Below are 23,999 nucleotides of genomic sequence, written 5' to 3'. Positions count from 1 at the left end.
GTGTGTGTGTGTGTGTGTGTGTGTGTGTGAGAGAGAGAGAGAGAGAGAGATGGGTTATTTTATCCTTGCACAATGGGTTATTATTATCCCTGTGTGACAGCTGGGGAACTGAGGCCTTGCCCAAGGTCACACAGGACATCACTGATAGAGGCAGCGCCAAGAATAGAAATAGGACCACCAAGCACCTTCACCAAGACCATCCCACCAGGAGGCAGATCCTGCTCCACTTTCCCACACTCCATGTTCTTCTGACAGCAGGACCTTGCTGGGCTGGGCCTCTTGGGCACAAAAGCATCAGAGGAGGAGGCACAGTCATGTCTGCCCACTGGTCAGATGCAGAGGGTGAGGAGCCTGGCTACTACCCTAAAGAGATGGGGCAGTGGGTGGTTCTGACCCTCCCTGGGATTGTGTCTGGGATTATGCTCCCATCAGGTTCAGTGCCTCCTGGTGCTCCTGCTGAGATGGCCCTCTCCTACACAACCTACCAACATTACATGGGACAGTGGGTAAAAAAGTAAATAAAGGGCCCCATTTAATTATACAGACCTGTAGTGCCAACAGCTAGAAAGAACCTCTTTCCTTTCTTCTTATCTTCACCTTATCTCATCTGCAGGCACCAGGCACATTGCCTCTGTGCAGGCGCTGTCCCCCGGAGCTCCCATTGGCCACAGAGTCAGCGCTTGGGGAGGGGGTACGGAGGCAGCGTGCCCTCTTATGCTGTCATTGGAGCCTCACGAGTCACACCACCTCCCAGCCCGTTTCCCACCCTTTTCCCTCACTCCCTTGGCCTCATGCTGCCCTAGATGACTCTGCCCAGCAACTGAAGATGCTGCCTCCATGGCTGACTCTGCCCGGCGACTAGTGATGGTATCTCTGTCCCTCTCCCCCAGCCAATGGGAGTTGTGGGGGGCGGCTCCTGCAGCAGACAGAGCCAGCAGTGTGGCTGCATGGGTCTCTCCTCTGTGGCTCTGCCAGCAACAGCAGGGATAGGGAACCACTTGCAGGGAGCCAAGCTGCCTGAGATGAATGTCTCCCAGGCCACAGACCTCAAAAGTTTTATGAATGACACGTTGCTACTTGCAACCCCTGGGAAGGTCCCAAAAGCAGCATAATGGAGCAACGTTGGGGGGAGGGGCATGTGGATCCCTCCTGCCTGCTACCCACCCACCCCCTCGGCCCGCAGCCACGAGGGCTGGATGAAAGAACTTTTTAAAAAGTTTCTGCGGGCCACAGTGGGGAGGTTCTCGGGCCACAACTTTGAGATCCCTGTTCTAGCCTGAGCACTGAGTCCCCATTGGGTAGATAGAAAGATTAACCTAAATAATCTATACAGAAGCCCCTGCAACCACATAAGATTGGGTTTCTAATCCATGAACTATTGGAAGTTTTCTTAAACATTACATGAATATATTGTCTCATACTAAAGAATTAGAATTTATAATCCCTATTCCATGATGAGATATCTTTGAGCTATAATGTGTCTTCATTAAAACTATCTTTAGGTAAATGTTTTCCTCAAAAAGCATTTTATCAAAAAAATCTGATTTAAATAAAAAAAAATCATTGATTTTTATCCAACCTGACACTGAACAAATTTGATATAGAAATCAGAGTCACAGTCAGCCTGGAAACCTATAATGCCACTTGTGTCTTTATTCACCCTGCCCTCAAGAATCTCTGCAAACTGCTTGTATCATCATTTAGAGTGAGACTCTGCAGTTCATATCCAATCTATTTCGTATATTAAGCTTAGATAGTGTTTTAGTTTATTTGCTAGGTAATCTGCTTTGATCTCTTTGCTGTCCCTTAAAATCTATCTTTTGTAGTTAAGACTTATTTTCGTTTTGTCTAAAACCAGTGCGTGGAAATGATAACTTGGGGCAGAAAGCGGTATATATTCCTCTCCATATTGAAGGAGGGGGCGAATTTCATGAGTTTATGCTGTACAGTTCTCGGTGCAGAACAAGACGGTATAATTTGTGTGCACTTAAGTAACTGGGCAGTTCCGTAGCTGAGCCATTCCATGCAGAGCTGATCTCGGCATCCATGTGCTGCTGCAGCTGAGTGTGTCCCTACATGTGTGTGTGCTGGAGGGGGCTTGAGAGCCTGTCACAGCAGTGCAGTGTAAAGGGAGCCCAGGCTGGTGAGTTAGGTGGGCTCAGTGGTACCCCAGTTCCAGGTGGCACCCTGAGGGGAACCCCTCACAAGGTGTTCCAACTTTTTCACCCCATTTGGATATGGTAAAAGTGTACAGTGGGAGGAGAGAGAACCTTATCTTCCCATTGCAGTAGCTAATGGGTAGATTTGGTCTGTTTGAGTATCATATGCAGGGGAACTTGTCCATTGCAGTAGATTTCATCCAGTTTTTCATTCTGTCTTTTGCCCTCTTCTTCAGTGAGCTTTTCTTATCAGTTCTGTACTCTCACCCTTCTTAATGGGTCTCTGCAGCTGATAAACCCCAGACCATCATGATGATTCCATACTAACCAACCATACTATGAAAAGCAAGGGTCATAAGATTCCTTCCAAATCCATATTTTCTATACCGTAGAAAGTAGAGCTATGCAGCAGGTCATCAAGACAGACAAAGCACTGCACCTTTAATTAGTGAAGGACATAAAGTCTGTCCTTGCATATGGATTTTTAGTTTCCACTATGGTGTGAGAAATCAGCGCTAGAAGATATTTGAACATTTTTGTCCAAATATTAAGGCCTCTTTCTGAGAAGACATGAGGGGGAGACCAGATATGTTGAATGGAGACAGGTAATGTGGTAGGAAGGGGTGATCTAAGCCAGTCTTACTCAAACTTGAAAGCTGAGCCCTTCTTTCAGTAAAGTGAAACTATTTGCATTCCCTCTCTTTAGTTTTTCTATGTGGTGTTCAAAATCTATTAATCTTAATTTATACATTTTCCTTGTCCTGTACTTAGTCCTTCACTAGTTAACACTTCCGGAAATTCTGGTATAGGCCGTTATATTATTACACATCCTCTCTTTGCTTACATACTTTCATTAGCAATGAAATACTTTAAATATCAACATTTTTTACTATCAATGTTGGCATCTGAGTTAGTAGTTTACACCTCTAAAAGTTATTGTTTCAGGCTCTCTGCAATCTCAGGCAAACATCTTTGATTTCGTTACACTCTATTCAAATTTTGAAGGTTTTCATTGTAATTGTCGCAGTTAGAGACTTAGTTTTATATTTGTCTGCGAGCATCGATCTTGGGGAGTGCTGGTCTAAGTAGTGCTCAAGATTCACACGAGGTAAAATCTGGACCCATTGAAGTCAGTGGCAAAGCTCCTGTAATCTTCAGCAATTTATCACACCATATTAAAACCTCAAATTGAGTATATTTTGGCTTTAATGCAAAAGGTGTACATATTTCTACTTACCATTTTATCTAATCTCGATTAGAAAAGAGAAATAAATAAATGCAACAGTGAAGGAAGCGAAAAGGTAAGGCATACATAAGCACATAGAGAGAGACTGATTTTATACATAAAAAAGACAAATTCTGCTTTATATACTCATGCAACTTTTGATTTCATTGGGGTTGCATGGATGTAATTAAGATCACTAGGTGGCTCTCAATGTCTCGTTAATCATGGAGTAAAATTCTGCCCTCAGTTGAAGTTGGTGGGTCCCATGGGAATAATGGAAAACAGAATTTGGTCCAATGTTTAGAAACCAGTCAAAAATATAAGTAATGATTCAAATACTTGCATAGTGTTCAAAAAGTAAAATGCTGCCCAAATACAGTACTCTGACTACCTTCTGCAAATGCATGTTAAAAGTGCAGTTATTAAACACAATACGCCAAATTCTGATGTTCTTACATTGAGTAGTATCTTACTCCTTGAGCATTCACATTCAAAGTGGTTTCATTTAAATCAGCAAGTAGGAAATCTTGTTTTAAATAATCAATTTTAATCTTCTTTTGCATTTGTACCTCTTAGTTGTTTTCCTAAAGAAAGGCTGATTCTCATTGATTGGTAACCATTAAAATATGTTGATTTGCAACTAAATATAGTAAATTTTATGCTTTTTGCTGATCAGAATGCACTATATTTATACATATTTATTTAAGCAATTATATAACTTATATTTATTCAGATCTTAATTTTGACAATTTTTATGTTAGATGGTAAATGATGCATTTCTTTTTTATTAAACTTTATTTTTTTTTTACTTGTGCTTTGTGTAAATCTCTGTTTGGATTGAAATTGAAATTCAATTAAAAATACACAAAACCAGCATTTTCAAATTCTTTATTTGTAAAATAAAACTACCTTAAATGTGCTGGATGCATAAGAACAATAGCTTATCAAAAAGTCTGTAAGAACATGTTTTGCTTTTAAAACTAACTGATGTATTAAACAGAGTATCTGTAGTTTATGAATTGAACTGATTGTTTCTGGTCACCAGGTCCTTCAAGATATTAGATCTAGTAGAGCTCAAGCTCTCACACCTAGTTATTATAAATAGATTGGAAGAAGACAACAAACTTTTCTACTTTTTCAACTCCCATTGGTTTCTTACTGTTGGCTGAACGAGACATTGAGCTGAATTAAAAAATATTCTCTCCACATCTGCATAAAAGGCTACTGCTGTCAAAAGCTGGTTTAGAACTTCAACAAACTCAGGTGCTTAGCCAATGACTTCCGCCAGTTCAGTGGTTTGACTTTATTTTAAATATAGCACCCAGCATATACTGCTTAATTTTTTAAAATGCATTTACTTTAAATGATTTTTATAGATTGTAGTAAATTTAGGCCTGAACTCAGGTTATTATAATTTAAAATTTAATTTTAAATAGTTTTATTTTAAAAAATGTGTATTTAATTTAAATTAAAATCTGATTTATATTTTAAAAGTTGTATTTTTAATTTGTTTTTAAACCATTGATTTTATGCCCCCTGTTTCCACTGACTTCAGTGGGATTTTTAATTAATTAAGGTACTACTCAACATGAGAAAGGGTTTAAGAATGCAGTTCTCTCAGAAGCTGTGTGAGTATGTATATGATGTATACTGAAAGTACTGTACAAAATGAAGAAAAAATATGTCCAGGTAGTCGCAGCTATTCTCCCTGAAAACTTCTCACATACAATAAGAACTCATGCAATGTCTGTCTGTATTTCATAATTTATTTATGTCTTCCCAAATCAAATTAAATTCTAGCAGATCGCTTAGCAACTTGTGGATTAGGTCAGATGAGGTCCTATGCCCGAACTCCAGTCAGTGCAGACAAGAGTGCCAGGGAGTTGGTCATTGGCTCCTTGATCTTAAGAAGAGTTGAGGTGTGGGGCTGCTTTAACTTGCACTAGGGTTACCATGCGTCCGGATTTTCCCGGACATGTCTGGCTTTTTGGGCCTCAAATCCCCGTCTGGGGGCAAATCCCAAAAAGCCGAACATGTCCGGGAAAATAGGGAGGGGCCGGCGCCACTGGGTGCTGGGCCAGGGGCCAGGCCGGGGCCGGCAGTGCTGGCCCGGGGGTGCTCGGCCGGGGGCTGGCCCGTGGGTGCGGGGCCGGGCCGGGCCCGTGGGTGCGGGCCCGGGGGTGCTGGGCCGGGAGCCGGGGGTGCTGAGCCGGGGGTGCGGGGCTGGGGGTGCTCGGCCGGGGACTGGCCCGGGGCCGGCACCCCAGGAGCCGAGCCAGGCTGGAGACGCTGGGGCCGGGGCCGGCCGCCGGAGGGAGCCGCTCGGTTGGGGGGGCCAGACTGGGCCGCGCCTCCTCCCCCCACCCCCAAGTTACCTGCTGCCTGCTTCAGGCTTCCTGCGAATCAAATATTCGCGGGAAGCAGGGGAGGGGGTGGAGTTGGGGCGGGGACTTGGGGAAGGGGTGGAGTTGGGGCGGGGCTGGAGGTGGGCCCCGTGCCCCGTGGAGTGTCTTCTTTTTGGACACTCAAAATATGGTAACCCTAACTTGCACCATTAATGTAGCATCTCAGAGGGTTCCTGGCCACACAACCTACTTGCTCTTTCCCAAACCCTCTTTTCTATGATATGCACCCTACATTTCAGAAGTGGTCTCATGCAGGCTTTCCATTTGCTAGCTTTATGGCAGCAGGGCCTTCTCATGCACCGGGGAAATTCTTGACTGGTCATTTGTGGCTAGAATTCAGTGCCTTTGTGTGACTCTCAATTGAGTATCTGGCCCAACATTTTTTTTTATGAGAGTTCAATTCCACTAATTCCATGTGCCAGTCTTGGGATAATTTTGTATTTCTGTCTTCATCGCAGGAGTCTTTTGCCCAAGTTAATGTAGTGAAAAACTATTTTTTTTAAAAAGTGGTGAAATTATATTATTGTTGAGTAATGGTGTAAAATTTGAGTGCAGAATTTGTTGGAGGCTCTAAGTCAAAATATTTCTGTCATTTACTCAGGATACAAAAATTTAGCCCTCTGTCCCCCCAACACTTGGCTGTTAGTCACAATTGAGTATTTTTAGACTAGGTGGAATTTTGTTCATACAAGTTAACATTTAATGATACAGTGCCTCTGGGACAAATGCATTCTGTCCAATTATTAACATGCCTAATGATTTTTTGCTGCTTTTTCCTATTATGCTAGTGAATATGCTTTTTAAGAGGGTTGTTATCCAATTGTGAGCATAAATGACTGTGAACTGGTGCTATAATAAAAAGTTGTTTATCTTTTGAATGAATTTGAATGCTGTACAATTCTCATACATCAGTGCTGAAGATAGGTTCATTCGCAGCACTGAAGAATAAATGGCTTTTGCAAACAATAATAAATATTTTAATATACAATATGTGTACTCTGTCAGCATGGTGGAAGATTATTATTTTAGATACACAAAATATCACAGAAAAATCACAGTGTAAATATCTTCCAAAAATCAGTTGCTCCTAAGCATTTGTACCATAGCTAATCTCACCAGATTAGCTTCTAAATATCTCAAATCCCTTAGACAAGGGCCCTCATTAACTAATGCTTGTAAAGCGCTATCTACTGTAAATGCTAGTATTATTATTAGAAAGCAGCAAACCTTCGTGGACTCAGATGAGTGGAATTACAGGATGTGGCAGTAAAAAAGACATTGTGAAGGGCAAATCCCTATTTTAACAGTATTGCCAAATATCTCACTGGGTTTCAGAGGCTTGAGCTGAGGAAGAAATCCTCCTCTACACGCAGTTCAGTAGCGCCAGTCAGTGGTGCTGGAACAATTTTTATGGTGGGGGTGCTGAGATCCATTGAACCCAACTCTAAACCCTGTATATGATGGGAACCATTTCAAGCCAGGGGGTGTGGCAGCACCCCCAGTTCCAGCACCCCTGGTGCGAGTCAACAATGAAACCCAGAGGGTGCTGATCTGTGATTAATGCATTTACCCTCCCCTTCCCCCAGTTTTGTGGTGTAGGGAAGTTGCCGTATATCTTCCCTCATCTGTACAACAGTAACCTGGAGGGCTGCCACCTCTATTCCACAGCACACGTGCTGCTGCTGTGTGTTTGTATCATGGCTGTGTCTGGATCCCGATTAAAATTAACATACAGTTGTGTTAGGAGGCTTTAGCTGAGCTGAAAGACAAAGGAAGGAAGAGGTGATATTGGAGGAAAAAGTGGAGCACATAGGGCAGGAGTGAGGCTGAAGTGTGTCAAGGGGGGGGCAGGAAGTGGCTGGGTGGAGCAAACAGTCAATCAGCACAGGGGCGAGAACTCTAGAGTGAAAACTGTCTAAAGTAGTCTGATGTCATCATCTGTTTCAGAGGGCTTGTCTACACTGCCAAGTTGTCGACAAAACTTTTGTCTTCCACGGGTACTTAACAACCCCCCCCCCAAAAAAAATTTTTTGCCATGGCAAGCGTCAGCATGAATGCGGATTTGTCGGCAGCAGTGCTCTCCTGCTGACAAAGCGAACGCCGCTTGCAAGGCTGGAAGTATTTTGCCGACAAAGAGCGTTTACACATGCTGACATTTAGCGACAAGGCTGTGTCGACACAGCCTTGTCACTAAAAGCTGTGTGGTGTAGACAAGCCCTAGCACTGCTGCAACTTCTGCTGTGTTGTTTCATGTTGGCTCTGCTGAGGAGACTTTCTCTTCCCAAATGCATTTGGTAGGGGGAGGAGTCATGCCATAGTGATTCTAGAGAGGTGTCTACATGGTACAATTTTGAGTCCTGGGGATGTAGAGACACACCAAATCTTTCCCTCCCTAGCAAAACCAGTTCCACTGAATCTGGATCAATCTTTGTCCATGGAACAAGGGACCTGAAATTGTTCTTAAGCGACTAAATGAAATGTATCAGGCCAACTGAGATAGACCAGGTAGTACCCCAGAACACTGATCTTAGTGATTTCAAAATGATTGCAGAAGCCAAGTCTCTGATCAATGAGAGAGTATTGCACTGGTTTATCTCATAGTTTCAAATCCAACAGCTTGTTACTTGCTCACTGATTGAAAGGTGATCATTTGTGGAATGATGTGAGCTTAAATTAATAGTGCAACCCTGAAAAAAATTAAAAATAAATTGTTATTAACAGTAGAAACCGCTGGGTTTTGGTTTTTGTATGTTTATTTTCCCTGGCATGGGAAATGATGAAAAAGGAGAGCATTGGTAGCTTTTTAAAAAAAAAAATTATATCACACTTCCTAGATCAGGGGTGGGCAAACTTTTTGGCCCAAGGGCCACAACTGGGTCTGGAAATTGTATGGCGGGCCATGAATGCTCACGAAATTGAGCGTTGGGGTGCAGGAGAGGGTGAGGGCTCCAGTGGGCTCTGGATTGGGGCCAGAAATGGGGAGTTCAGGGTGCTGGAGGGGGCTCTGGGCTGGGGCAGAGGGTTGGAGTGTGGGGGGGGAGGGCAAGCTCTGGGGTGGGGCTGGGGATGAGGGGTTGGGGCTGCAGGAGGGTGCTCCAGGCTGGGACCAAGGGGTTTGGAGGGCGGGAGGGGGATCAGGGTTGGGGCACGGGAGGAGGTCAGGAGTACAGGCACTGGGTGTTGCTTACCTCAAGCAGCTCCTGGAAGCAGCAACATGTCCTCAGGCACCGCCCCTGCAGCTCCTGTTGGCCGCAGTTCCTAGCCAATGGGAGCTGCAGGGACGATGTTTGGGGCAGGGGCAGCATGCGGAATCCCCTGGCTCCCCCTACATGTACGGGCTGGAGGGGGGACATGCTGCTGTTTCCGGGAGCCATGTGGAGCGGGCAAGCCCCTGACCCCGCACCCGGCTGGAGCGGGGCAAGCCCCGGACCCTCCTACCCGGCGGGAACTCGGACGGATTAAAACATCTGAAGGCCTGGATGTGGCCCCCGGGCCGTAGTTTGCCCACTCCTGTCCTAGATACAGGCAGGAATAGTCAGTGGCACTGCTATGGGTACCCGCATGGCCCCACAGTATGCCAACATTTTTATGGCTGACTTAGAACAACGCTTCCTCAGCTCTCGTCCCCTAGTGCCCCTCCTCTACTTGCGCTACATTGATGACATCTTCATCATATGGACCCACGGAAAGGAGGCCCTTGAAGAATTCCACCTGGACTTCAACAATTTCCACCCCACCATCAACCTCAGCCTGGACCAGTCCACACCAGAGATCCACTTCCTGGACACTACAGTACAAATAAGTGATGGTCACATAAACACCACCCTATACCGGAAACCTACTGACCGCTATACGTACCTACATGCCTCCAGCTTCCATCCAAGACACATCACACGATCCATTGTCTACAGCCAAGCCCTAAGATACAACCGAATTTGCTCCAACCCCTCAGACAGAGACAAACACCTACAAGATCTTTATCAAGCATTCGTAAACTACAATACCCACCTGGGGAAGTGAGGAAACAGATTGACAGAGCAAGACGGGTACCCAGAAATCACCTACTACAGGACAGGCCCAACAAGGACAACAACAGAACACCACTGGCCATCACATACAGCCCCCAGCTAAAACCTCTCCAGCGCATTATCCACGATCTACAACTTATCCTGGAAAGTGATCCCTCACTCTCACAGACCTTGGGAGGCAGGCCAGTCCTCGCTTACAGACAACCCCCCAACCTGAAGCAAATACTCACCAGCAACTACACACCACACCACAGAAACACCAACCCAGGAACCTATCCCTGTAGCAAACCTCGTTGCCTACTCTGTCCCCATATCTACTCTGGCAACAGCATCAGAGGACCCAACCACATCAGCCACACCATCAGGGGCTCATTCACCTGCACATCCACTAATGTCATATATGCCATCATGTGCCAGCAATGCCCCTCTGCCATGTACATTGGCCAAACCGGACAGTCCCTCCGCAAAAGAATAAATGGACACAAATCAGACATCAGGAATGGTAACATACACAAGCCAGTAAGTGAACACTTCAATCTCCCTGGTCATTCTATTACAGATTTAAAAGTCACTATCATTGAACAAAAAAACTTCAGAAACAGACTTCAAAGAGAAACAGCAGAACTAAAATTCATTTGCAAATTCAACACCATTAATCTGGGCTTGAATAGGGACTGGGAGTGGATGGCTCACTACAGAAGCAGCTTTTCCTCTCCTGGAATTGACACCTCCTCATCTATTATTGGGAGTGGACTACATCCACCTTGATTGAATTGGCCCTGTCAACACTGGTTCTCCACTTGTGAAGTAACTCCCTGCTCTCCATGTGTCAGTATATAATGCCTGCATCTGTAACTTTCACTCTATGCATCCGAAGAAGTGAGGTTTTAACTCACGAAAGCTTATGCCCAAATAAATCTGTTAGTCTTTAAGATGCCACCAGACTCCTTGTTGTTTTTGCAGGAATGTACAGTACTCCTAAAGGAAATGGCTGTGGGTTTTCAACAAACATTGTTTGCCTTCTTGGTCTTTTACAGCTCCGTGTTCATTACTGATGAATGTGCGTGTGCCTTTCTAGTAATACACTAATTCAGGTTAGAGCTTTAATTTGACTGATCTGCACTGATGGCTGGTAAGCGACACACCCTAGGGTGGGCAACAGAGGGGACTCTATGGATCCTGCTTATTTTTCATCTCCATATGTAAAATAAGGCTGGAAGTATTGCAATGTAATTGCACTCCTATTAATTCCCTTCCATGCTGTATTAATAAACAGGGTGACTGGAGAAGTTTTAGAGCATCTTCTTTAGTAGGAGGGACCTCTGCAGTTTAACTCGCACACTTTCATTGTCTGTGGCACATGGTTTATATTTCATTCAGTCTTAACAAGTGCTGCTGCTCTCTGTGATGTGTGTGACAGACTGACAATAATATCCTGTAATATCCTGAATGAACTTTATTGAATTATGTTCAGTCTTAGTGAATTAGGGTTAATACCTTTGGGGTACATTGAATTAGAAATGCAAATGTTTATGTACTATTGTGAGAGTGTATGGAACTTCTTTAGCAGGAAGACAAGATTAATGCAATCTTTGAAAGGTATTAAGACCTTCAAAGGTCTTTTTGGAACAATATATCTGACCTTGGGGTAAGGGGAATGTAAATTCTCCCCTCCAAAACCACTCTTTTGAAGATAAGTGCTGGACAGGAGAGACCCATTGTGTACTAATTACCTGCTTCTGGAAACTCCAGATCAAAGACCCCATATCTGTATAAAAGGGTCAACTAAACATGTTTTGAGTGTGCTTGTTCTGAGATGAATGTGTGGTGAACTGGAAATCACAAAGGTTGGAGGGTGGAATGACTTGTCCTGCCAGAATCCATGTTAGGGTTGGTGTTATTCTGGTAAGCTTATGTAGGACATGTGTGTAGGATACTTGTGTAGGATATTTAATATTTTTACTGTTTTTTCTCTGTAATGCTTCGTACCTTAAGAATAAAGTAGGCTTGCATAGGAAGTCTATGCAGTAATGTATATCTGTAGCAATTGCATCTCTTATATCCATCTCTAAAGAGAAACTAAGCATGCATCCTTGAGAAACCTACCTGTGCTGGGAAATACACAGTGAAGGCAAGGCAGGGAACTGTGCAGCCCGGAAATACCCCAGTTGGAAGCCAGAGGGACACAAGTCTCCACTCAAGAGAAGCAACAGCTGAGGAACGTAGTGGGTGCCCTTGCTGGGCCACTGATCAGGAATACAGGCACAATTGCTCGGAACTGTGACAGTGTGCATGCATTTTAGTGTTCTGGATGTCTGAAGTCTGTTACAGTAACTGTAGCACATACTAGGTTTAAAATAAAGTCGTACATGCGAAGGTAGAGTTCAAATTTCTTTTACCTGGGGTACTAGTTCCTAATCTTAGTGATATTTGGCTAACAAGAATGGATTTTGATTAGCAGTTATCAGAAGAGAGGTCTGGCTTGGATATAGGAGACCGGTATATAGGAGATAATTAGCTACTAATTTAAAATACAAGAAGAATGTGACTCACAAAGCACAATTTGTGAGGCAAATCGAAGTATTACTTTCATTGTTCTTGGTATAATCAGAAGCTAAAATAAATGGATTTTTTTTCAAAGCGATTCTTTCAGATATGCACTTTATCATTGTTCTCTGTTCCACATACTGTGATCGTTTTGTTTAACAGTATGACAAAAAGAAATCTAGGCACCACTTTTTAGATGTGATTATTTTTCTTTATAAGGGAACTTTTAGGTGAACTAATCTACTGTCTGACTTTATTGTTCCTATCAAATTCTGGATTCCTGGAGGATGTGATTGTCCATTGAAAGAATAAACTCCTAATTTCAGTAACACATTTGTTTGGGGTAATTTATTAAGAAAAATATATGCCTTTGAGGTCCAAAAATAAAGACTCCAAATCTGACAGTGTCCAATAGATAAGAAATCGGACACAAAGGATCGTTTTTCCCTCTAATGTTTCCTTTTCTGTTCTGATCTTCAACCGTGGTCATACCATGTCCTAACTAAATATATGAAACCATAACTTTGGCCCCTCTTGGCACACTCTTTTTGCCCCTTTTCCCGCTCTGCGGAATTCTTCTTTGCGTGCTCCCGGGAAGCCCCTTTTTTGCAGCAGTTTCCCACTGCCTCTCCTTCCAGGGGACTCTGGAAATCGCTTCGAGGGAACCTCCTAATGCTCCTGCTTTCTCCTTTCTTACTGACAGCCCAGTTCTTTAGCGGGAACACATGTCTCCTCCTCAGTTGCTTCAGATAAACAAACAGGGATGGCTGGCCCCAGGTCTCTGGCTCTTAAAGAGGCAGAATTTTGGGTCGCAGTAAATAACAAACAGAAATAACTATAGGCCATAAAGGTACTTTGAAAAAATCAAGCCAATGTGAGGAGCTGGAAGATGCAAAATAAGCGGTCTTTATCCAAACTATGTTTCCTCCTGTTTCTGTACTGTTGGTGTTTAAGTATTTTTAATATCCATTATGTTTTATAATTTACGTTACTTTCTTGACTTTGATATTTTAGTTCTTATGTTCCTGCATTGGCTATGAATGAATAGATATGTGTTACTGGAGCATCTTCTGTGTATACCCCATTCATGGCAAGCAATGCATCTGAAGCAGGAAATACTTAGTTTGCAGAACCAGCCAAACTATCCATTCATTCTGATTTGGACCTACAGACTTGGCTTTTCTGATTCAGCAGAAGTTCTGGACAGAGAGTCAGCCAAGAACTGTTTTTCTCTTCAGTATTGTATAAGATGTTTTCTAAAGCAAAATGTTACTAAGAAAAAAGTTAAGTTTATTTGATTTCTCTATTTAAAAATTTCATATATGCATGGAAATATTATTCAATATATTAAGCTATCATCTGGGAAAATCTGAAAATCCTCCTCCTCATGCTTGCTTCATAAACATAGTTTCTGACTACAAAGTGGTTTCGGAGTTGCCTGAGTCTGTATTTGGTTCTATGAACAATGTTGTCTTTGTTCATTCAACCATTGATGCCAATACAGTTTATTGTAGTGAAATTAGCTTAGGAAATTGTCACATCATTTTAAGTAGTAATGATAATAATAATTAATAATTAAAAACACTTAAGAATTGTTTCACAGTTCTTCTGCAATGTGATTTAAAAGATTCTGCAGTTGAGTAGCTGTGACATTACCCAGGGTACGATCTGGACTGTTGAACAGTTAGTTGTGTCCCCTCAATTCTCCAACATGGGGTGCCTTTTACACTGCTTCACTGGCCTGCTCTCATACAGCCTCCATCATGTAAGTTACTCCCAGCTATACTTCAAGAGTATAGCCACCCTGAATTACATTACAGAGTGACACCAGCAAATTCCCAGTCCCAGATTTCCCCCACAGAAATGTGCATCTTGTACTGCCCAGCACCTTCCTGGACAACACAAGCTCATATAAAGTCTGTGATTTCATTAATAGAAAATGATATGCACAAGCCTTGTTATCTCAAATAGAGTTTTCCAAACACTTCAGTCCAAATACACACTGGTTTAGATAAACTTTACATACGATGTTGCCCCACACATTTTACCAGGACAGTAATGTTCAGCAGATTATACATTTTAAAATACCATCTCACAAGGCATACTTTGTACAAAATTTATCATAGTCCTGTAAAAAGGGTGAACATAAGAGTACAGACTGTCACAGTAGTTCATTCTTGTAGAAATCCTCTCTAAGGTATTTTGGCAGAAATTAATGAAAAATAGTATTTGGTGATCCCATGTGTATGTCTTCAAATTAATTTGAAGGAAGATAAATGGTGTTGGAAGGGTTCCTGAACAGAAAAATAATATAAAATTTTACATGCACCTCTTAACCAGTAGAGTACTGTGGATTAGTAAATAGTGAATAGCACGAAGAAAATTAGAAGTATACTCTCATTCCCAGGCTCCTCATCCCTCCACTGTCCTCTGGTCCTAACTAACCCTCTCAAGCATCTCACATTTTTCAAGATTTTACTCCTCAAGGTGATTTTATGGGAGGGTTGTCCTGCTGACCCACCATTTCCCCAGACATTCCTGAAACTAATCCTCCTGGTTGTCCTGGCTGTCTGATCTGTAGATGCCTGTAAATCTGGCTGAGCTCTGGTGGGTATAGTTGGTGTGCACTTCCTTCCCTTCTGCTCCCTCTACTGCTACATTCCTCCACTGCTACTATGGAGCCCTGGAATAGATTTGAAGTCCATGATCTGCCAGTACTTTGACTACTCACTTGTAGCCCTTCATCACTCGTGTCTGAGGCAGAAAACAGGTAGGAGGAATAGACAATATGAGAGAGACAGACTGAGAAGTCTAAGTGGGGATATTGGGAGCCAGTGGAGGGACACAGGTGTTTTTTTTAGGGGAGGCGGGATATTGTCCTACATTATATTCCTTATTTTACAGATTTAATGCCCCTCATTGTCCTTCATGCTAGGTGCTTCTCAAAAGGTATGCTCCCAGTTACCTGTGTGCTAATTAAGTCCTTTCCCCTGCTTCTCCCTCCCCTGTACAAGAGACCCTATCCATTCTATTTTTGTTTTCTTCTCGATTTCCTTCCCCCTACCAAAACCCTGTCAGAACTCCATGGTGCCTCTAAACCCTTTTGCTAGTTCCCTCAGTCTGTGTACTAACTCCCTCCTGACCCCCAACAGATGAACATTCCTAGGTAACCCATCTCTGATTGATAGTATCCCAATTTAATGGGGAACCAACAGGTGGAGGCAGAGCGTGAAGGGTATATGCAGGAAATAAGGGAGTTTTCTTTCAGTGGTGAGGCAAAACAGGGCAGGCAGGACTCCAGGTACGAGTCCTAACCTGTTGTGGTTCTCCACTGATAGAAACCATATCTAATCTTCATCCTACTGCCCCCACTTGGAAAACCATGAGAACAAACAGTTTTGAGGGGTGTGGTGGCCATTTTTATAAGGGTTAATCGGTCACCTGTTTAGAATGAAAGGATCCAGTATGCTGAATGCTGTAATGCAATTGGATTATTTCATATTGAAAAGATATGACACTTTTCATAAGCCTACAGGCCTACACTATTTTAGTTTCTAAAAAGAATTATATGTGACTTCAAAAGTGCATTGAATTTGTTGGAGATTTCTTAGTTTGTCTTTTGAGGTGGGTGTTTGACACTTAATGAAACAGAGGAGTAACCTGTGCAAATGTACAAGCAGTGATCGCTCTATTGCTCTCACTATCAGAGCTGGGTGAAATATGTCAGTTCCCATTCACACAGGTTGCAACACTCCTTTTTGTCGGGCTCTACACATGGTTTCACATCTCTTGAAGTTCCCTTTGAACAGTCAAGTTTGTAAAACATCCTGTCAAGGAAAATGAAGCAAGTAAAAGCTTCTAGGAGTTTGGGATGACTCTGATTTACACATAAATATAAATGATTTATGTTTAAATTAAAAATTTGCGGAGGAAAAATTATCTAAATGCATAGTCATAAAATTCTTTTTAAAAACCTATAAAATATCACTTTGCAATCATAACAGACTAGAACAGTCAAGATGTGCATAAGGCTGCACTGCAACTGCATGACTACATTTCTGTGACCTTTATGCATTTGCACCCCATCTACTGCCTACTCGTCACCCTTGCTAGTTATAGCTAAGAATCCTGCAAGTACTTTTGCACATAAATAACTTTACTTGTGTGAAGGGTTCCAGTAAATTCAGTGGGATTCTGCATGTGTGTGTAAAGTTAATCTGTATAGGTGTTTGCAGAATCCTTAGAATGTAAACACTTTTCTGGCATAGATCACGTCTCTTTTTGTCTGCTGTGAAGCACCTAGCACAATTTTGGGTGCAGTAAAATAAACAAACAATAGTAGAATAGAGAAAACATGACAGAATAGGGTAAATATAATATATATTGAAGGATGTGCCGTATCCAAAATCCTTCCTCTTACTGTAGCAACCTTTCCTCATCCCCTAACCCCCTCCCCACACACACACACACACACACACACACACAAGGACAGCATGTCAGCAAAATGTAATATTGATTTCTATGAAAACGGAGAGAGCACATTATACTTATATACTCTATAATGTTATCCCCCCTAATAATTATAATCAGATCATGTTATAATTCTACCATTTATCTTTCTTTTTTGTACGCTTGTCTTAGTATTATGGCTGAAGGGTCTTTGTAGGGCGTGTGAACTTAGCTTTGAACCATGATGTATTTCTGAGGAACTACAGCATATCCACACCTACCTGGTTAGTTGTCAAAATGTTGTTCTTGTTTCCTGTTGACTTACAGGAGGAGAATGCACACATACAATTATAGCTTAAGAGGATATCTGCCTTTTGCAGGGTATAATTTTTCACCTACTTTGCCTAGTAATCACTACTTTATAAAAAAAATAATTCATTTGAACCCAACATAACGTAATGGTGAGTTCCATTAAGCTCCCTATATTCTATAAGATTTCACAAGAGTCCACAACAGTTCATTTCACTCCAAACAGAGACCAATTTCTCAAGTTTCATTATGAAATCATAGCAAAATTATGAAACTCACAAACCTGTTAATTTTGCTGTGAGTTTCAGAGAAATATTGGCAGTCCCAAATGTCTACTAATGTAATTTTGTATCTAATATTGGCAGTTTTTCATATTATTTAGGTTGCATTGTGAAAAGTTCATACAGCTCTGGGAATATAAGAAAATAGGAATGACCATATTGGATCAGATCAATGGTCCATCTAGTCCAGTATCCTGTATCTGATAATGGCTCATACCAGCTGCTTCAGAGGAAGGTTCAAGAAATCTTGCACCAGATAATTGTGGAATGACATCCACAAAGTGAAAAATTATCCATAAACCTCATTAGTTCGAATTTGGCTTATACTCTGAAGCATCTGTACCTTCCAAAATTTTATTTTGTTTGTTTGTTAATCTTTACCAGTAACACTTTTGGGTGTTCTGGTACAGTGGCGTAGCCAGGGTCTAAGTGTAGGGGGAGCAAACAGAAAAAAGGCGCCCCCCCCTTGGCTCCTCCCATTTCCCCCCCAGATTAACCCCGGGGCCCAGCTCAGGACTCCTGCGGGCTTCCCGGGGGTGCGGATACCCCTGTCCCCCCGCGGTCCCGGGAGAGTTTCTCCTCCCCAGACCGCTCTGCAGGTGTCCCCCGCCAGGCTGCGCTGCCCATCCCCACCTGTCCCCCCGCCTGGGGCTCCAGGTTCCTGCGCCGCGCCAGGGCCCCCCGTCCAGACAGCGCAGCCTGTGCCCCTGCCCTGTGGGCCCAGCCCCGGGGAGCCCCTCGCCCGGAGGGGACCCGCCAGTGCAAGGCACTGGACTCCCGCCGCTCACGTTCTGTCCTGCGCCGCCGCCAGTCCCCGGCCGATCCCGTCCCCGGCTCCGGCACTGGGCGGGGATCGCTTGGCCTCCAAGCCGCCGCAGGAGGTGGCTGCGCCTGCTGCGATGTTGGGGCCACGTGGGGCGCGATGGCCAAGGAGCCAGCCCCCTCTCTCCTCCGTCCGTGCCTGCCGCCCCCCACCCCCCATGGCTCTTCTGGCAGTGCTGGGCCAGCGCCGCTTTTGGGAAAAGGGGTGAGGGGAAGCGGCTGCTTTCCCTGCACCCCGCTAGCTACGATACTGCTCTGGTATCCATAGAGAGAGCTAATCCTTTTTTTGAATCCAACAAAGCTCTCGTTCTGAATCATAACTGATGGCAATGAGTTCTGAAGATCAACTGTGCTACTCTATATTGCAAATATCATTTGGGATACTTCAGGTTCAGTGTCTTTTGGGTGCCAGTGCTCAGCCTGTGAAAAGCTGCTGTATGTGGCACACACTATGTCTGCACTGCAATATAAAAAACCATGGCACTGAGTCTTTGAGCCCAGGTCAGCTGAGACCCAACCCCCTTGCGGGGTCTCAAAGCCTAGGCTTCATCCCAAGTTCAAAGGTTTACACTGCAATTGTATAGCCTCTCAGCCCATGAGCCGAAGTCCACTAACTATGGGCCATGCCATAGGTCTTTTATTGCAGTGAGATGTACCCACCAATTTTGCAGAGTCTTCAGTGGTGGTGATGATCTCTGTAGTCTCTTCACTTTTCTGTTTAGAAAGGCAGAGAGAAAATGAGTTCACACCAAGCCATACCCTTTTCATTCAGAAGACTGCTCCATTAGTACCTCAAGAGCAAAAACATGTATAGTGAACAAAAGAGTGGATTTGGAAAGGAAAATGTGTTGTATTTCTATTTGGTAGGACTTGACTCAGTGTGTTGTAGAGTGCAATTACTTATTTCTTAAATCAGATGATTTGTTTGGACATTGTAAATGAGGGTTGGACTGAAACTGCTGGCAGTTAATTTAGCTAGACTTTGAGAAACTGACAAGAACAACATAATAAATTATCTGCATAGGCAACAATTTTGTTTTTAACATTGGCTACTTTCTACTTACATAAAGCCAGTGTCTCGTAATATTAACTGAAGTGTGTGGGTTTGGGGTTTTTTTTATTTTATTTTATTCATCTCTCTCTTATATAGTCAAATGCTTTTGATTTATTCACAATGAAGCCTGCAAAAGATAATGCTTTCTTGTTTCTCTGCCGGTTATAATCCCCTGGCATATATTTGTGTCTGCTTATTGAACATTTTAGTTGTTAAAACAATGCTTAGAGTAGTTTGTTCTGCTGAAATCTAGCATTAGTTGACACTTAACTATTTTTATATTCCTGGTTAATAGTTTTGAGAAAATAACCTTTATTACTAATATCGTTTATCTAACATAGTTGAAGTTCAACAGTTGGAAACCTTTGTACACTCTTATTTCAAAGACTGTTGGTCAGAGAGTCTTTGTCAAGGGAAAGGAATTGGTTGGCATTCATATTAATGTAATATATTTTCAGATGGTGTTTGCAGAAATTCTATCACACACTAAGGGCAGAGGCAAAGTGCTGCTCATGCCTGCTGCTGTATGTGTGTTGTGGGGAGGGAGGATAGGAAGTGATCACAGAGTGCTTCTCTTGCATAACACGGCACCACTAGAAATAAGTACAGAGTGAATCACATGGACAGTTTTGTTTCTTATCTCATGAAGAAGAAAAGCCCTAAGCAAAAAAGAACAACTTGAGAAAGGGTTGGGGAGAGAGGGTGGAAGAACAACACAACACCAACTAACCAACAAACCTGGGGTAGAGTTAAACAGTCATGAGAGATAAATCTGTTTCTCTTTTTTTTTTTCTTCTTTTAATAGTGCGGCTTCATGACAGCATATCAGAAGAAGGATTCCATTACTTAGTCTTTGATTTGTAAGTATATGCCATGTGTATGCTTGTATAACAAAAGCACACCGGGGACCTGATGTTCAAAATTTTTAGGAGCAAAAATAAGCTCATAAAATGATGTGCATGCACATGGCCAGGATGATGCATAACTGATCAGTTGTGTGTACACATCTGACTTGTATATGTCACTGTGATAACAGCATGTGCAGAGCTTTGCATATCCAAATGTTGAAAACCCTCCTCAATGTATTTTAAACATCAGCTTAAACTAACACCAAACTGCTATATGTTTTGAAGTTATTAATCACAGTTGTGATTTTCCCCCCCATAGCTGTAGCTGCTCAAAATTCTGTTTATTTTGAATTTGACTTTTAGCAAGTTTAATAAAGGATTTTCTCATTATCTCAGAACAAACTAGCCCATCCTGTGATTACTATCTGTGGATTTTAGAATTACTATAAGTGTATAATATGTAATATATTAGTCATATAACAAAATGTTATCAGTTCTGTACACTGAATACTGTATTATAGATGGGACTGGTAGTGTTACCTATCATTAAGGTTGCCCAACACTTCATGTTAAAAGATCTTGTTTTCAGTTGCTGATAACTTTGCCAAACGTGAACCATTCAGGCTGAAATTTTCTATGCTGGGAGTCTACCTCAAGATGAATTTTGAGGGAGAATTTTAGCCAAAACAGTTCAGATATTTCTGAGAGTGAAACTAGGGGAAAATATGTTGTGGTGTTCATGTTTAAACAAATTCTGGCAAACTTTTATTTTTGTTTGAGAAATTCTAGTGCCTCCATGTTTTGAAGCAGATGCTTGAAATTTTGAAGGAATGAGATAGGGATGTGGTAAGGATGTGCCTTTTGCCATCCCTGTGGCAATCCATGAAAATTTGGCCAAGGTATTCATTTTTGAGAAATTTCATTTTGCACATGCTCAATAGAGACTTGCTGGAGCTTTTTAACTAATTTCCCTGAATCCATGCATGTTGGATATGCTCCAGCCAGGGCTGCTGCTGGCCAGACTGGGACCATGCACTAGAACTGAGAGCAGTGAGACTCTCTTGCCTCTATTTTCCCTGCTGAATCCAGGCAGTGTGGAGGAGGAAGCTGCTGCCTGACTCAGATGCAAAGGGGACAAGAACTGGACTTGAGGGTGGGTCTGGAGATCCTGGGACTTAGTCTGGCCGGGGGGAGGGAAATTGGGACTTGTCGTTGAGAATGGTTGGAACTGAGCCTGGATGGGCAAGGAGACTAGGACAAGGAGTTGGGGGAAGTACACTGAGGTTGGATGAGGAGCCCAGGGATGGATACTGGAGTGGAAGTCAGTAGGGATGAGATCTATGGGGACAGGCATTGGAAGCAGGTGGGAGAGCAACAGATCAGATGAGGATCTGGGAAGTGGGATGGGAACTGAGAATGCCTGGGCAAGAAAACTGGAAGTGAGGGAGATTGGAACCAAAACAGGGAGTTCAGATGGGTGAGAATAGGACTTGCTCAGCAAGGCGACTGGGGCTGGGATGACAAACCACAGCAGTGGAGACTAGGACTAGTTAAGTTAGGAGAATGGCACTGGGTGAGGAGCCAGGAGTGGGGAAGAAACAGGACTCGGACAGGAACTGGTTTGAGGGGACGGAATAGAAGGGACCAATCTTGAGGGGAATGGGTAGAAGAATCGTGCCCACTAGAGCACATACCCCACCAGAATCTGGAATGGAACCCAAGATGCCTGAGTCTCGCCATTCCTTTGCTGTCAGCAAATGTCTGTGAAACCCACTGGCAAAGTGCATGTCTCATCCCCCTCTAGTGCTGATCCACATAAAGGATGACAGCCTACTACTGCTATCGGTTACTCTGTTAGCTTAAATGGCACAAGTCTGTGCAACAGAAGCTACTGATGTCCATATGCTATATGATGGAATTTCTGTATTTTCAGTTTGTGTTTTTAAAACCTAGGAAATTACACCTAAAAAACCTGTGTTAAAAGAATGTTATTTAGATTGCAAAGTCAAGCACTCAAACTTAGGAAATGCCAAAATTAAGGTTGCCTGTGGAGCTCTACCTAATTCAGCCACCTTGTGTGTGTTCATTATGTGATGTAGTGCTTAATTACATGATCATGTACTATTTTTTTCCACAAGATCACTGCCTCATTCAGTGCACATGATGGACATGCTCTGGAGACAAATCAGTGTTGTTCAATGAATGAGGCTGTGGTCTGTGAGACCCCAGCTTCATTTGTTGCAGAAATTGGAAGGTTTGTAATGAGTGAGGCAGGGATTGCAGGAAGAGAGAGAATGGTCTCATGGCTAAAGCAGTTCAGTGCTGCCCTGCAGAACTGCATTCTGTCTCTGCGTCTGCAGAGAATTCCTGTGTGATGCTACACAAATCTGTTCAAGCAAACTTTTCATAGACGGACACTAATTCCTCTTTTTCTGGTTGCCTGACTTGAAACTGAAAGTCTGATTTGCAGAAGTGCTGAGCACTCACTGCTGCAACTGAAGTCAATGGGAGCTGTGCTTTGAACATATGAAGTGGTATTATAGCACTATGTACTTTGAAAAAGAATGACTTCTTTGTTTCGGTTTTCACCGAGAAGTCTGAAGGAATGCCTAACATAGTGAATGCTAATGGGAAGGGGGTAGGTTTAACAGATAAAATTTAAAAAGAACAAGTTAAAAATCACTTAGAAAAGTTAGATGCCTGCAAGTCACCAGGGCCTGATGAAATGCATCCTAGAATACTCCAGGAGCTAATAGAGGAGGTATCTGAGCCTCTAGCTATTATCTTTGAAAAATCATGGGAGAAGGGAGAGATTCCAGAAGACTGGAAAAGGGCAAATATAGTGCCCATCTATAAAAAGGGAAATAAAAACAACCCAGGAAACTACAGACCAGTTAGTTTAACTTCTGTGCCAGGGAAGATAATAGAGCAAGTAATTAAGGAAATCATCTGCAAACACTTGGAAGGTGGTAAGGTGATAGGGAATAGCCAGCATGGATTTGTAAAAAACAAATTGTGTCAAATCAATCTGATAACTTTCTTTGATAGGATAATGAATCTTGTGGATAAGGGAGAAGCTGTGGATATGGTATACCTAGACTTTAGTAAGGCATTTGATACGGTCTCGCATGATATTCTTATCGATAAACTAGGCAAATACAATTTAGATGGGGCTACTATAAGGTGGTGCATAACTGGCTGGATAACCGTACTCAGAGAGTTGTTATTAATGGTTCCCAATCCTGCTGGAAAGGCATAACAAGTGGGGTTCCGGAGGGGTCTGTTTTGGGACCGGCTCTGTTCAATATCTTCATTAACGACTTAGATATTGGCATAGAAAGTATGCTTATTAAGTTTGCAGATGATACCAAACTGGAAGGGATTGCAACTGCTTTGGAGGACAGGGTCATACTTCAAAATGATCTGGACAAATTGGAGAAATGGTCTGAGGTAAACAGGATGAAGTTTAACAAAGACAAATGGAAAGTGCTCCACTTACGAAGGAAAAATCAGTTTCACACATACAGAATGGGAAGAGACTGTCTAGGAAGGAGTACGATAGAAAGGGATCTAGTGGACCACAAGCTAAATATGAGTCAACAATGTGATGCTGTTGCAAAAATAGCACACATGATTCTGGGATGTATTAACAGGTGTGTTGTGAGCAAGACACGAGAAGTCATTCTTCCGCTCTACTCTGCTCTGGTTAGGCCTCAGCTGGAGTATTGTGTCTAGTTCTGGGCACCGCATTTCAAGAAAGATGTGGAGAAATTGGAGAGGGTCCAGAGAAGAGCAACAAGAATGATTAAAGGTCTTGAGAACATGACCTATGAAGGAAGGCTGAAAGAATTGGGTTTGTTTAGTTTGGAAAA

At 42.8% G+C, this 23,999-nt stretch overlaps 1 protein-coding gene across 18 annotated transcripts in view; it reads left to right on the top strand.

Annotated features, from left to right (window-relative positions):
* CAMK2D (calcium/calmodulin dependent protein kinase II delta) overlaps positions 1-23,999 on the top strand; it is a 266,772-nt gene that overhangs the window by 131,908 nt on the left and 110,865 nt on the right. For all 18 annotated transcript variants that reach the window (XM_034771697.1, XM_034771680.1, XM_034771682.1 and 15 more), the window contains exon 4: positions 20,085-20,139. In XM_034771697.1, coding sequence (XP_034627588.1) covers positions 20,085-20,139 — 55 coding nt within the window. The remainder of the gene's footprint in view (positions 1-20,084; positions 20,140-23,999) is intronic.

The sequence above is a fragment of the Trachemys scripta genome, chromosome 5 (genome assembly GCF_013100865.1).
Source record: "Trachemys scripta elegans isolate TJP31775 chromosome 5, CAS_Tse_1.0, whole genome shotgun sequence".
Taxonomy (NCBI): domain Eukaryota; kingdom Metazoa; phylum Chordata; order Testudines; family Emydidae; genus Trachemys; species Trachemys scripta.
The sequence above is the reverse complement of the archived record's forward strand: the minus strand, read 5'-3'. Positions and strand labels throughout refer to the sequence as shown.